At 35.0% G+C, this 14,881-nt stretch overlaps 1 protein-coding gene across 6 annotated transcripts in view; it reads left to right on the top strand.

Annotated features, from left to right (window-relative positions):
* The window catches only part of LOC306860696 (extracellular sulfatase Sulf-2-like), a 178,221-nt gene that overhangs the window by 135,708 nt on the left and 27,632 nt on the right, over positions 1-14,881 (top strand). For all 6 annotated transcript variants that reach the window (XM_079402523.1, XM_079402524.1, XM_079402521.1 and 3 more), the window contains 4 exons: positions 6,808-7,026; positions 9,360-9,599; positions 12,887-13,038; positions 13,401-13,570. In XM_079402523.1, coding sequence (XP_079258649.1) covers positions 6,852-7,026; positions 9,360-9,599; positions 12,887-13,038; positions 13,401-13,570 — 737 coding nt within the window. In that variant the 5' untranslated portion in view covers positions 6,808-6,851. The remainder of the gene's footprint in view (positions 1-6,807; positions 7,027-9,359; positions 9,600-12,886; positions 13,039-13,400; positions 13,571-14,881) is intronic.

The raw sequence follows: 14,881 nt of genomic DNA, 5'->3' as shown, positions 1-14,881 counted from the left end.
TGAGAGAGAGGTGTTTGAGAGCAGAAAGAGACAGGGATGACAATGATAACAAGCGGGAGATGCTGTGCGAGGAGGTGAGAGTAGAGGAAAGGAGGTATAGAATTAGTGGAGGAGAGGTGTTTTCCTGAAAAGTGAAGTTGGGAGTTTGTGCCTGTGTTGAGGGACTCTATATTAACCCAGATTCTGCTCACTTCAGGCTAGTAAGCTGTTTAAATTCTGCTCTGTTTTTATATTTTGTAGTATGTTAACCTCTTAGAGCTTCAAAATTTGTTTAATTCTAAAACTAAATTGAAATGGAAATCCACATGCAGTTCAGATTTATATTTTAATCAAAACCCAAATGCAATTCAATTTAAGTTACAATTTGAGTTCACAGTTGACATTTAAATCCAGATTTCAAATGTAAATGCAAAAACAGATTCAATTCAGATTTATATTTAAATCACAATCAGAATACAGTGCACGTTCTGTCTATTTAAATCCAAATTCAGATACAATTTGAGTTCACAGTTGACGTTTAAATCCAGATTTCAAATGCAAATGCAAAAACTAATTCAATTCAGATTCATATTTAAATCAAAATCATAATACAGTTCACGTTCTGTCTATTTAAATCCAAATTCAGATCAAATTTGAGTTCACAGTTGACGTTTAAATCCAGATTTCAAATGTAAATGCAAAAACGGATTCAATTCAGATTTATATTTAAATCAAAATCACAATACAGTTCAGGTTCTGTCTATTTAAATCCAAATTCAGATCAAATTTGAGTTCACAGTTGACGTTTAAATCCAGATTTCAAATGTAAATGCAAAAACGGATTCAATTCAGATTTATATTTAAATCAAAATCACAATACAGTTCACGTTCTGTCTATTTAAATCCAAATTCAGATACAATTTGAGTTCACAGTTGACGTTTAAATCCAGATTTCAAATGTAAATGCAAAAACGGATTCAATTCAGATTTATATTTAAATCAAAATCACAATACAGTTCACGTTCTGTCTATTTAAATCCAAATTCAGATACAATTTGAGTTCACAGTTCACGTTTAAATCCAGATTTCAAATGTAAATGCAAAAACAGATTCAATTCAGATTTATATTTAAATCATAATTGTAATACACTTCAAATGTACTATGTACTATGATTGTTTCCAAATTCAGATACAATTTGAGTTCACAGTTCACATGTAAATCCAGAGACAATTCAGACTCACTGAAATTCAAATTCACATTTAAATCCATATTCCTAAAAAATTCAAATTCACATTAAAATGTAGATCCAATTCAAGACTGAAATTAGATAAAGTAGATCATTTTACTTTGCAACATACCTGTCAATACTACATAAAATGTACTACAAGTATTAATTTTAATGTATGGTGATATATAATCACATATTTTCAAATTCAGAGTAGATTATAAAACGGATAGTTCCGGCTCTAAATTTATATTGGATAAGCCATATTCATATCCACTGTAAAACCATGTAAACGCACTCCCAAAAAACATACACATGCTATATTAAAGCACCTATTTGCTGTGTTGCTTGGCAACCACAAACTATATAATTTGGCTGAAGAATAGTTTGTTTAGATTATGTAAATTAAAGACCATTGGTGTTTATAGAATTGTGTAAAAACACACCTTACTCTCTGTAAACTGCACATCCTCCTGCAGCTTATTTTTACATTTGATAGTAAATGCTTCAAAAGTCTCTGTTCAAGCAGTAATAGCAGTGTTCAGTATATCCTGTTCTTTTGTATATAATCTTCGAGTAAACCCCCTGTCTTTACAGTTCCTGTGAGGACTAGCCGTAAAAGAGACTGTCTCAGTCTTTCTATGAGCTGGGTAACCGTATATTGTGTCCCAAACAAAAGTAGCCATAAGTGTGAAATCTCTAGGAACGCAGATAAAGTGTACAGTATAGTGTACGAAAGCCAAGGGAAGCGAATGAGAGAGTGTTTGAAAGTGAAATGGTTTGCAATAGTATTAGTCTTCACTTCGCTACAGGAAAACTCCTTTTGTGATTCATGTCTTGCGGACCTTCTTTTACTCATCTTATGAATCTTACTTTGAATACACATGTAAGGGGCAGTCATGTCAGCTGGACGCTCCTCGTGCTAATTTTATCTGTGTCGTAAAATAAGAGAGACACAGATCACGTAGAGCGAAAATAGAAAAACCGTAATGACTGAGCGCAAGCTACCTATTAGACTCTATCATGTGCTTTATATTTTCCCAGTATTATATTATTATAATTATATTCTGCAGACCTTGACCACCTTGGTCCAATCTGCCAAATGTCAGTGTGACTTTCCACAAATATAACAGTAATTGCTGGCCGTTCTCACGGTGCTAAAGGCTCTTTCCGAGCACCAAAGAGTGAGCGTTTCATCAAAGACATGTCTTTTCATCAATACGCTATTGGTTATGCGAAGAATAACATTATTTTACAAGTTCTGCATGATTGTTTTTAACAGGAAATGCATTTTTTGTGCTGTTTTTGTGGGAATTCTGGTGCTCATGAATGAGGATGTGGATTCGGAGTGTTTTGATTAGAGATGGAGGAGGTGTTTTTGTGGCTGTGTTAATGTCTCGGAGGGTTAAAGGGATTTGTGATTTGTCTCCTCAGAGACTGGTGTCTGTTTTCTTTCCTTTCCTTCTTTTGCTTTCCTTGAGGCACACAGCTGTCTTGGTATGAAAATGCTCCCGGTATCCTCAAAACTAAGTCAACTGACATGACAGACATGCATACTACACGTGTAATTTGTACAGATTGATATGCAGTGATCTGAGACCACTTGTGGAAACTGATTTTTGCATTTTTCAAATTGAATTAAATTTAATACAGATTATATAATCAGCATGACAGTGAAAAATTGAATGCAAAATAATGTGAATATCAGAATGTTAATAATTAGTGTGTATGTCAGCTTTTTGCTTTAATGGCAGCAGCACTCGACTCCATAAGTTTGTGTGAAACCTGATGTTCTTGTTCTCCAGCGTGATTTGAGAAGATCCAAAGAACATCTGACCGTCATATGATCAATGTCACAAATTTTCTTATATGATTAGTAAACTAGAAATAGAATCAGAAATATTTAATGTCGTAATTTTATTTCCAGCTTTGAATTAAATTTCTTCAATGGAGCCCAGTGTCTTTTTGAAGATTTATGTAGGTTGATGTATATAGGGATGGTTAATGAGTTATTTACCCTTTGGCATTTTCAAATTAAAGGTGATAATTTGTTCTTCCCCTTCAGTGTAATTTTGGGTCCACTAACTTTTGAAAGTACAGTCTGTCATGTAGTTCTGTGTTGAAGGGTAATTAAGAAAATAAATTCAATTCTGCCATCTGTGTATCAAAGCAGCAAAGCTGTTAGTTTAGTCTGTTGCATGATTTAGTTTGAATTAGCACGGACTGACATCTGTATGTTGTGTTTTGGATGAGAACTGGTACGTGTACAAACGGTCTGGGGTGAATACATTAAACATTGTGCCTCTTAACTATGCGTCATTTCTGTGCAAAAACCTGCGTCTTGTTCACAAACCTCCCACAATCCAGTTTAATCAGGTGTTATTTCCACTGTTTAGAGTATGATTCATTTTATTGCATTTTTTAAATTTTTTTGAATTAGGTAGGAATGTACAACATATTTTTTATTTTAGATAGATAGATAGATAGATAGATAGATAGATAGATAGATAGATAGATAGATAGATAGATAGATAGATAGATAGATAGATAGATAGATAGATAGATAGATAGATAGATGGATGTATTTGTTATGCAAATTACAGCTGTGTAAATGATTTTGTGGTTGATTTAACATTACCTTTGAAAGCCAATTTCTGCCATGTAAAAACAAAAATCTTGCTTTGCTAAATCATAATTGTAACAATTCTGAGAAAAGGAATTGTACTAAAAAAGTTGTTATAATTAGTTGGCATTCAAAGTCAAAATTATAACAAAAATGTGAAATTATGGCCAAAAAAAAAAAACATAAAATGTTATAGTTCTTACATAAATTGTTGTAATTAAGATACAAAAAAACAAAAACAAATTATGACCAAAAAGTCAAAATTATGACAAAAACATGTTTGAGATGAAAATGTATTTAATATTTAGTGATATTTATGAGATAAATAGTCATAATTATGATGCCATTATTATGACAAAATTGACTGTCATGATGACTTTGTCATATTTATGACATGTCATAATTAATTGTTTGTCATAATTTTGACTTTTTATCTCATGATTATGACTTAGTATCTCATAATTGAGACTTTTTGTCATAATCGCTAAATGTAATCCTAAACTTTTATATTTCGATTGTATTAGCCATTATCTAACACTCATTCAAAGTTTATTATTAAAATAATTTCAAAACAATAATTTAATCAAACTGTTAAATGTAAGCTTCATCAAATCTCAAAATATCCAACAGAATATTATATCTATAGAATATACATTTTTCATTCTGTACATTATAATGCTTAATTTTAATATAATTATAATTATTTTGAAAACTAATCAAGTTAAAAACATAATTTTTTTATTATTTATTTATTTTTATGTATTTGAACAAAATAGTATACAATTTTAATATCAGCCGTTTACCAATTATCAGCCAGAAAGTAAAAATTAATACCATAGCAGCCAGAATTTTAACTTGGGTACATCACTATAATAAAGCAACTAGTTATCATATTTATATGGCGACAGCATGACTGTCAGTTCCTACTCTGTGCACCTAGAAAGCAACAACCACAGCATAGCAGAATGAGAAACAAGTGACATGAGCTGCTTTGAATTTCACAAAGAGGAGTATTACAATATTAAAGAGTCGCTGTGTGTGATAATTCAGTGAAAGTGATGTTCTCAGCATGGATTTGCTCTTTGACTCAAAGATGTGACATCTTTACGTTCTCCAGCTCACGCTACTCCTCTTCAGCTCAGCCTGATTCCTCTGGTTATTGCTCTCTGGCTCTCCTCCGCTTGTTTATGCTCTCCAGTCCCCCCCCCCCCCCCCCCCCCCTCTCCCCCTGGTTTGAGATTAGTCCCTGCTGTGTGCGTGGTGTGTGTATTTAGCTCATGGTGGGTAGCAATGGGTGGGGTTTTATTTTCCAGCACAGATTAGCAGCTGAGAAGGGGATTCCATCTTATTAAATTATTCATGCTCAAGAAATGATTACAGTGCATGAAACAGCAGTGTGCATCAATAAAAGCCTTACCCTAGACATTGCATCGCATTGTGTGAAGATCCTAATTCACTGGGTTCAAATTAGATGGCGACCATAATATAAACTCAATGAGAGAGGCAGCTTATACCAAGCACGATTCATCATCTCTCATTGTGGAAAGGCAATGGTTTAATTTAAGTTGAGTTGTAGGGCAGAGCTTTTTGAACTTATAAACTCCCCACCGTGGACCCAAATAAGATTTTTGGGGGGCAAATACACTAAACAGACACATTTCAAGTGCGAAAACGTGTCTGATTCACTATTGTCATTACAAATATAAATCTCTACTGATGCCCATGGTCAAGTGGATTTTATTTAAAGAGTTTGTATGCATTTTCTATTTATTATAAAGGTAGGTATTTATCAAAATATTAATAAAGTAGAGCATTATAACTAGACATATATCCAGACGCTGTTATGCATGGTATACTTTTGTTTTCTAGAAAAGTAGTGCTCAGAACCAACCAAAAAATGGTCAAATTCGCTGTGAAAATTTCAGATTTTGTGATTAAAAAGTCAAAAGATATCATGCTGATCAAATTAGTATAAAACTGGTAAAATTATAACATAAAAAGTCAAAATTAGGAGAAAAGAAATTATACTAAAAAGCCATCATAAAAATGTAGAATTATAACATAAGTCAAAATTGAGATAAAAAATTTTAATTTCATATTACATTAAATTTAATTTAAGATAAATAGTAATAACCATAACATTAAAAGGTCTTTATGACAAAATTGCAAAATGTCATAATTATGACTTGACTTATTTTTTTGTCATAATTTCAACATTTCATCTCGTGACTTTGTATCTCATTTCTTTCCTTAATTTTTTTTTTCTCTTTATGGTGGAAAAGGTTTTTTTTATAGTAACCTGATTTGCAGAATTTCTTCAGTAAAATAGCACTAAAACAAAATGATTAAATCTTGAATATGAAACCATACTATTGTTTAAGGTATATTTTATATATATATATAGCTACTTTCTTGTCATAACATTCAGTGAACTTGTACATACGGTGCATTTTTGTTCTTCATTGTACAGTGTGAAAGTTTCTCCTCTGCCTCTAAGCTTGAGCGGTGATGTTTATTGAGCAGAACGTGGTGTTATGGATGGATATAGAGTTTAGAGCAGAACACTAATAAATGTCAGATTATTAAGTTGGTCCAGGTGTCTGTACAAAATGTGGCATTATAGTTAAAGTGTGCATCTCATCTATGTCATTATATCCAACTTTTTTCAGTATTTTGTCTGAATCTGAATCCTGTTTTCCACAAATAGTACCAGAAACAGTAGCAGGAGTTTTAGACCATGCAGCCAGTGGCACTTCTGCATATATATAAGTGCAAGAGAAGCTGCATATTTATATGTAGGTCTAACTTATGGCTTTAACAATTAAGGTAATTAATAATTTACAATAAATAAGACCTCTCTGGCTAAACCACATGCCGACACAACCTCTATCTTAACCTGAAATGCTAAAATCTCCTGGAACTGAACTTCTCAGCCTCATTTTGAATTTGAAACTAAAAACGTAATCATTTTCCCTACAGGTGCCACAAGCTGAAGTCATTATAGTGTGAGCGGGAGCCTTGAGATGGCGTTGCAGGGGCTGGCGGCCCGGCTCTTGGTGCTGCTGGCCGTGTTGGCGGTGGCTCATGCCTCCATCTTCCTGTCCAATCAGAAGCTGAAACCTCGGTTCCAGCGAGACCGGCGCAACATCCGCCCCAACATCATCCTCATCCTCACCGATGACCAGGACATTGAATTGGGTGAGTGGAAAAAGAATACTCAGATACCTTTAGAATAATTTATGACAAGCCACCTCAAAGAGAAACTTCAGCATCCTTGGGTTTTTGGAGACAAAATAAAACAACAAGCTGTGAGAGTCCATACAGTGATTTTAAAATGTTTCAGGGATGTTGTTAGGCACAGCATGCACTGGAATGCCTAAAACTCCCTCAACCATGATGAAATGCTTTACATGGCAACCGCAATATGATAAAAGACACCAGTTTTCAAGACTATCAAATCATCCACTGATTCCAACGAGAGTTTATCCAATCAGATTTTAGAGTCAAATTATTTAAATATACACTACTTTTAAAAAAAATGGGGTGAGTAATATTTTGTTATACTTTTGTAATGCTTTTATTCAGCAAGGATGTATTAAATGGATCAAAAGTGACAGTACAGACATTCATAAAATTACACGTAAATGCTATTTTACTTTTGAATTTTTATTCATAATAAGAAATGTTTCTTAAGCAGTAAATCAGCATATTAGAATGATTTCTGAGGGATCATATGACACTGAAGACTGGAGTAATGATGCTGAAAATTCAGCTTTGATCACAGGAATAAATTACATTTTAAAATGTATTGAAATAGAAAACAGTTATTTTAAATTGTAATAATATTTGTTTTTTTAATACAATTTTTGATCTGGATAAATGCAGACTTCTTTCAAAAACATTTTAAAAGGTACTGTATGGTAGTGTTTTCCTACTCCTTTATTTAATTCAATGTATTTAACCAGTATAAACTGAGCTAACCACTTGTAAAAAAAAAAAAAACATAAATAAATCACAGTCACATGTCCTTGGCTCCTAAAACAAAGCTGTTCTTTAGAATCTAAGATTCTGAATAAGAATAAGATCTCTCGGTCTAAAAGGGTTACAGGTACAAGATGGAACTAATGCTGAAAGTGCCTTTGCTTGTGTTGAATGTGTTTGTGTGTGAGGGCGCTCATTTATTTTTTACAGGCTGTCTCTGTGTGGTGAAAAAGAGACATCTTGGGCTTTGTCAGAGCGGAAGACAATGATTCAATTAGGAAGGAAACTCCCCACTCCTCTCAGTACTGGGCAGTGTTCATTTTATATGCAGACGCACACATGCGTGTGGAAGCTCTGTAATTATGGATGTGGCAGAGAGATGACTGTCTATGTCTCATCTCGTTTCCTCTTGAGTGCTTGTCTGGGTGAATGCTGATTTATACAGTATTGTCCATCCATACTAACCTTTGTGTGTAAAGTCTATATTATATAAGACATATTATATCTATATAAGTATATATTATATATATTATATTTATATAAGTCACACGCAGTGTGTGTGTTTGTATGTGCTGAGCTTTCTGCATGAATCTGTAGAGGTGTGGTGATGCTGTCTGAAAAGGCCAAAGTGAACTAGACTTCCTGTCTACGATCATATCAATTGAGCCAATCAGGGTGTAGGTGGTGTGGGTTCTCTTAGCTATACTTTGTTCCCATAAGTTATAAAAAAAGTAATGTGCATTTTTAAAACTGGATATTGTAAATTGCAAAATTGGCTTTCTGCAGTCTCGTATGCTCACCGAGGCTGTATTTATTTGATCAAAAATACAGTGATTTATTACTGTGATACAAAGCTGAATTTTCAGCATCATTACTCTAGTCTTCATTGTCACATAATTCTTCAGAAATCATTATAATATGCTGATTTGCTGCTCAAGAAACATATTATCAGTGTTGAAAACAGTTTTGCTGCTAATTCTTATTACATTTTTGTTTGGTGGAAACTGTAATATTGTTAAATATCATTATACTTAAAAAAAAACTCTTTTCTATTTTAAAATATTAGGCTTCTTTGATAAATAGAATGATTTAATACATCCTTGCTAAATTAAACAAATAAATATATCTTACTGACTTTACATTTAAATAAACGTCTGTGTGTTTATTTGAGCAACGGGGTTTTGAAAAGTATATGCTGTAATTGATACTTTTAATAAATAGCGTGCGACTTGTGAATATAAAGCCTGTATCATGTATCTCTAAACATACACATTCATGCCCGCACACACACACACACACACACGTTGCTGGTGTCACATGAATTCCCAGGTTGCAAACAACCAATACATTTCCTCTTAAAGGCTGTGATGTCACAAACTATATAGAATAAATGAAAGAACTGATATCTTTATCCTGTCGATGTCTAGTGTTGTGTAGAGGAAGATAAAAAGTAGAAGTCAGTTCTCTTTGAAGCAGCGCAATCGGTTGAGCAGACTTTGTCACCTTGAGTAATATATGATAGATCTTCTTTCACTCTCTCTCTCATCCAGGCTCCATGCAGGTCATGAATAAGACCCGGCGGATCATGGAACAGGGTGGAACGCACTTCTCCAACGCATTTGTCACCACGCCCATGTGCTGTCCATCACGCTCCTCTATGCTGACGGGGAAGTACGCCCACAACCACAACACCTACACCAACAACGAGAACTGCTCTTCGCCCTCCTGGCAAGCCCAACATGAGCCGCGCACTTTTGGAGTTTACCTAAACAGCACTGGCTACAGGACAGGTGGAGATCATTCGCAAACACACACTGAAACGATTACTTGGTTAAATTGCTGTGTCATTGTTGCATGATATAGAGTAAAGTAGAGTGGAGGGCAGTAGTGTAGAGTGCAGTAGAGCTATGGGTTCATCAAAGAATAGTAGAGAATAAAACAGAGTAGAGTAAAGTAGGATAATAGCCTAGAGATGAGTTGAGTAGACTAAAGGAAAATAGCCCAGAGAGAAGTAGAAAATTGTAGACTAAAGTAGAGGAATATTGACTGAAGAAGAGGAGAATAGAGTTCAGAAGAGTAGACTAAAATAAAGGAAAATAGTCCAGAAATGAGTAGAATAATGTAGACTGAAGTAGAGTAGAATAGAGTTAAGTAGACTATACTAAAGTAAAGGTGAATAGCCTTCGGATGTGTAGACAATAGTATAGAGTAGAATAAATTAAAGTAGCTTATACTACAGAGCAGAATATAGTAACATAGACTAGAAAGGTTTATTAAACCAGAGGACTAGACTAAAATAGTGTAGAATAAAATCGAGTTGAGTAGACTATACTAAAGTAAAGTTGAATAGTCTAGAGATTAGTAAAATAATTTAGACTAGATTGAAGTAAAGTAGCATATACTGAAGTAGAGTAGAGTTTAGTAGACTAGAATAAAGGAAAAGACAAGAGTTTAATGATCAATAGAATAATGTAGAATAGATTAAAGTAGATTAGCATATACTAAAGTAGAGTAGAATAGAGTTGAATAGACTAGACTAAAGTGAAGGAGAATAGCCTCAAGATGCGTAGACTAGTGTATAAAAATGTAGAATAGATTAAAATTAATTAGAAATAGCTTCTACCAAAATAGAGCAGAATAGAGTGACAAAGACTTGAGAAAAGTTAATTAATGCAGAGTAGACCAGAGTAGATGAGAGTAGATGAGAGTAGATGAGTAGAAACAAAGAGTAGAACAATGTGGAGTAGATTAAAGTACACTACCATAGTCTAGAGTAGAATACATTTGAGTAGCGTATACTAAAATAGAGTAGAATAGAGTACTGTAGACTAAAGCAGAGTGGAATGAAATAGAGTAGCCTAAAGTAGAGTAGTGTAGCGAAGTTGAGTACTTTATATCGTTATAGCATAAACTTCATTGTTGGACTAAATTAGAGCCTAATCAGAGTGTAGCAGCTGTGGCTCTAAAATCACACTTTCATATCCTCATAGCCTTTGATGATTTCCATCTGGAAAAACTCGGGAATAGACACCAAAGCATTATGGGGCATAACACTTCCTTACAATAACAACATGGCATGAATGTACAATGTATTTAATAGACTGAGCTCTCATTCATTTGTGAGCTGTTTCATCAGTCAGAGTTGTGTCTGTTGGGTTTTTCACACACTCTCACCAGAGATTCAGTGTGACAGGCCCCCAGGTCACACACACACTGTCAAACACACTCTCACAGACTCTTGCACGAACATTGACATAATCTGTTTTCAACAGCTGATTTTCATTCAACTAAAAACCTTTGGGCTGTAATAGATGGTTTTGTGTAAATGTGTGTGTGATGTTTTCTGTTTGTGACATAGAAAACTACCATGTGCATGTAAACAGCATGACCAGCTGTGAATGTTGCATCTGCACACACACACACCTGGCAGTGAGTCAGGCTTTTAGTGGTAACAGTGATCCATTAGAGCACACTTCCTGTAGGAGAGAGACAGACTCTGACCAACATCCTCTCTAATGTAACATTTCCAACACAAATATTCATCCATCTTCACATAGCTCCCTGTCTTCTATTGCTGTATATGCAGGTTCTGTCTATATGCCCACTGTATTTTAAATGTGCAATGTATTTTTAGTATAAAAAGTTTGCACTAATTTATTGTACACTACAGAGTCCTGCACTGCTCAATTCTACTCTTCTAGACTATTTAACATACCTACTGTACTCTATGCTGCTCTTCCTTCCTCTGATATTCTCCTTATTCTATTCGGTTCTGTTCTGTACTGCTCTACTCTGTTTTGCTATACTCTTCATCATTCTGTTCATCTCTACTCAACTATACAATACACAATTCTACTCTACTCTGTTCTACTTTGCTAAGCTCTATTCTGTTTTACTCTATGCTGTTCTACAATAATTTATTCTACTCTACTGTACTCTACCATACTTTACCGTACTTCTACTCTAACATATTCTCCTCTGTTTTACTCTATTGAACTATTTTAAACTCTATTACTGTACTGTTTTTCTGCTCTACCTCATTCTATTCTTCTGTGGTCTTTTCTGTTCTGCTCTATTCAACTATACAATAAATATGTTTTACAGACTATTTTATACTAACATACTAAAATACTTTATTCTATTATACTCTACTTTGTTCTGCTCTACTCAGCTTTACCACAACTTTACCTCTACTCTGTTATACACGGTTTTGCTCTATTCTTTTGTACTATACTCTATTGAAGTCCATTCTATTCTATTATGTTTTGCTATACTTGCCTCTACCTCACTGTACTCGTTTATACTCTACTGTACTTTACTCTGTTTTGTTCAATTCTACTAAACTTTACCATACACTGTGTACTCTACCATTCTCTGCTCTACGCTGTTTTACTCTATTCTGTTGCACTTTACTTTATTGAACTCTCTTCTTTTGTACTCTACTCAACTGTAGTATACACTTTTCTACTCTATTCTATTCTATTCTATTCTACTTATACTGTATTACTCAGCTGTATCATGTTATACTCTACTCAACTTTATTCTGCTTTGCTGTACCGTCGTCTACTATTCTTCACTCTGCTCTATTCTGCTCTCTATTCTACTCTGGTGTACTCAACGCTGCTCTTGTCACGGTGCACACAATGGGGAGGAACGAGGAACACGGCGACGTTGAGTAAACGCAAATTAAAACTCTAAAACAATCCAACAGGCCAAGACAACAGCAGGGCTGACACACAGAAACACCGGGAGTAACGTGTAGACTAGACGAAAACTAACTGAACAGACAAGAACTTAAATACACAGGATGAAACTAGATAATTAATCAAACACAGCTGAACGGAATCATAATCACACTAAACGAGGACAGGAAAATAACTATATAAGGACACAAGAGGCGGGAAACACACGACCCAGGACTGACAGCTCTATTCTACTCTACTCTTTATTTATTTTTTGTCTATTCTCTGCTCTACTCTGCTGTATTTTATTATACTGTTCTGTGCTCTACTTTGCTCTCCTTTAAACTCTATTTTCTTTATGATAACTATACCCTTTTGTGTTTGTGTTTTCTCAGCATTCTTTGGGAAGTATCTGAATGAGTATAATGGTACTTACATTCCTCCGGGCTGGAAGGAGTGGGTGGCCATGGTGAAGAATTCCCGCTTCTACAACTACACTCTGTGCAGGAATGGTGTCCGAGAGAAACACGGATTTGAATACTCAAAGGTGTGTGTGTGTGCAAGGTGGCCAATCATGTGGAACCTCATCTTTTCAAATTGCATCACCTTTCTTAATTTCTTGTCATGTCTTCATCCATTCTGGAACAGTTTGATTGATAGTCTTGTTTGACTGATTTATAACAAAGTCAGTCTCTCACTCTCTTTCTCTCATTGGCTCTCTCTCAAAGTTCAGTGTCTTTTTTCAGGGTTTATCAGTCTCATCTAAGTGGCTAATATTCAAGCTCTCTGACAACAGAAAAGTTTGCTTCTGAGTGGGGTATATGTGTGTATATGGTAAACTTTTGAATTACTGAGACTGAAATATTTTAATTTAGTAGATTAATGATCAGATCTTTGTACCTCCTGTAGGACTACCTGACAGATCTCATAACCAATGACAGCATCAGTTACTTCCGCATGTCAAAGAAGATCTACCCTCACCGACCCATCATGATGGTGATCAGTCACGCCGCCCCTCATGGTCCGGAGGACGCGGCCCCTCAGTACACAACTGCCTTCCCCAACGCTTCACAGCACATGTGAGTCCAAACCTCCATTGCATGACATTCAATTTAAAAAGCTAAAAAACTGATGAATTTCAGAATGACTTCGTATTGGTATTTGCTTTGTCTCTTTTTCGTCTTTAAGGAAACATGAACTCCTCCAGTGTGTGTAAAAACTGATTAATGATCCAAAAAGCACCTTAAACTTCAATAGAAGAACATCTGACTGCCTGTAAAGACATGTTGTAGCGTATTGAGACCAAACTTGTTGTGTTATAATCACCATGACCTGAGATAACCTGCACAGTTTCTGCACAGCGCCATCTAGTGGTTTTGGAGATATGAAAAATGCTTATAATTTGCTTATAATTTCTGAGCAGATTGGCCAAAAATCACAAGACTGGTATCTTTAGATTCAGATAGTGGAGCCAGGGGATGGCCAAGGGTGGCCGTGGCCACCACTGACCAAAGCTTGGCCACCCCACTCACAACTAGTTTTTGCCTCTTTTTTTTTCTTAACAAGAAATGCATTTATTAAGACACTGAACCGCCGTATCTCTTTACAACCACAACAATCGAGAGACTTTTCAGACACGAACTTCAACTTCACCTCAGCGTCAAACACAAATCAAACGAGCACGGAAAGGAACATGGGCCAAATGAGCTTCAGTAGAACAACAGTGAACTGCGGTCTGATGAGATGTTGTTAGGCTGTATGTCAGTAAAACTTAGAAAAACAAACTTTCCTGTCCTGTCAGCCATTTTACTGTGCTCATGGCGCACACTCTTCAACTGTACACAAATATGAAGTGCACACTCTATATCTCTTCATCATAAATAAAGCGCAAAAGAAACTATGATCAGTTAAGTCAAGAAAATGTGAGCACAGTGCACTTGTACTAGAAAATATGCTCTGAAACCATAATTAAATGCATAAAATAACTAATTTTACATTCTGGCAAATGAGCTGTTGACTTCCGCCATTTTTCACATTCTTGCACATGAGGATTCCTTTTCTTTTGCACAGAGTTCAATTTAGGTATGATAGAACTGTTGCAATTAATTTTTTTTTTTTTCATCGATTATCCTATATCAAATTCAGTCAAGGTTGACTAAACTATCAGCTATGTAGTTATGTCTCATCCATGAGTATGCAGTGATGGAGAACAAGCTTTTGGGGGTGTTACAAACCAGAACCACCCCTGTTTAGATTCAGTAAACACAGTTGAACTATACCCAATTTTCTCATGTCGGCTATATTGGGCATCGACCATTTTGAATTTTGTCGTAAAATGCTATATTTTCTGACCACATTGGCGTATCATTACAAAACTCGGTATGTGTCTT

This window comes from Barbus barbus (assembly GCF_936440315.1).
Source record: "Barbus barbus genome assembly, chromosome: 41".
Taxonomy (NCBI): domain Eukaryota; kingdom Metazoa; phylum Chordata; class Actinopteri; order Cypriniformes; family Cyprinidae; genus Barbus; species Barbus barbus.
The sequence above is the reverse complement of the archived record's forward strand: the minus strand, read 5'-3'. Positions and strand labels throughout refer to the sequence as shown.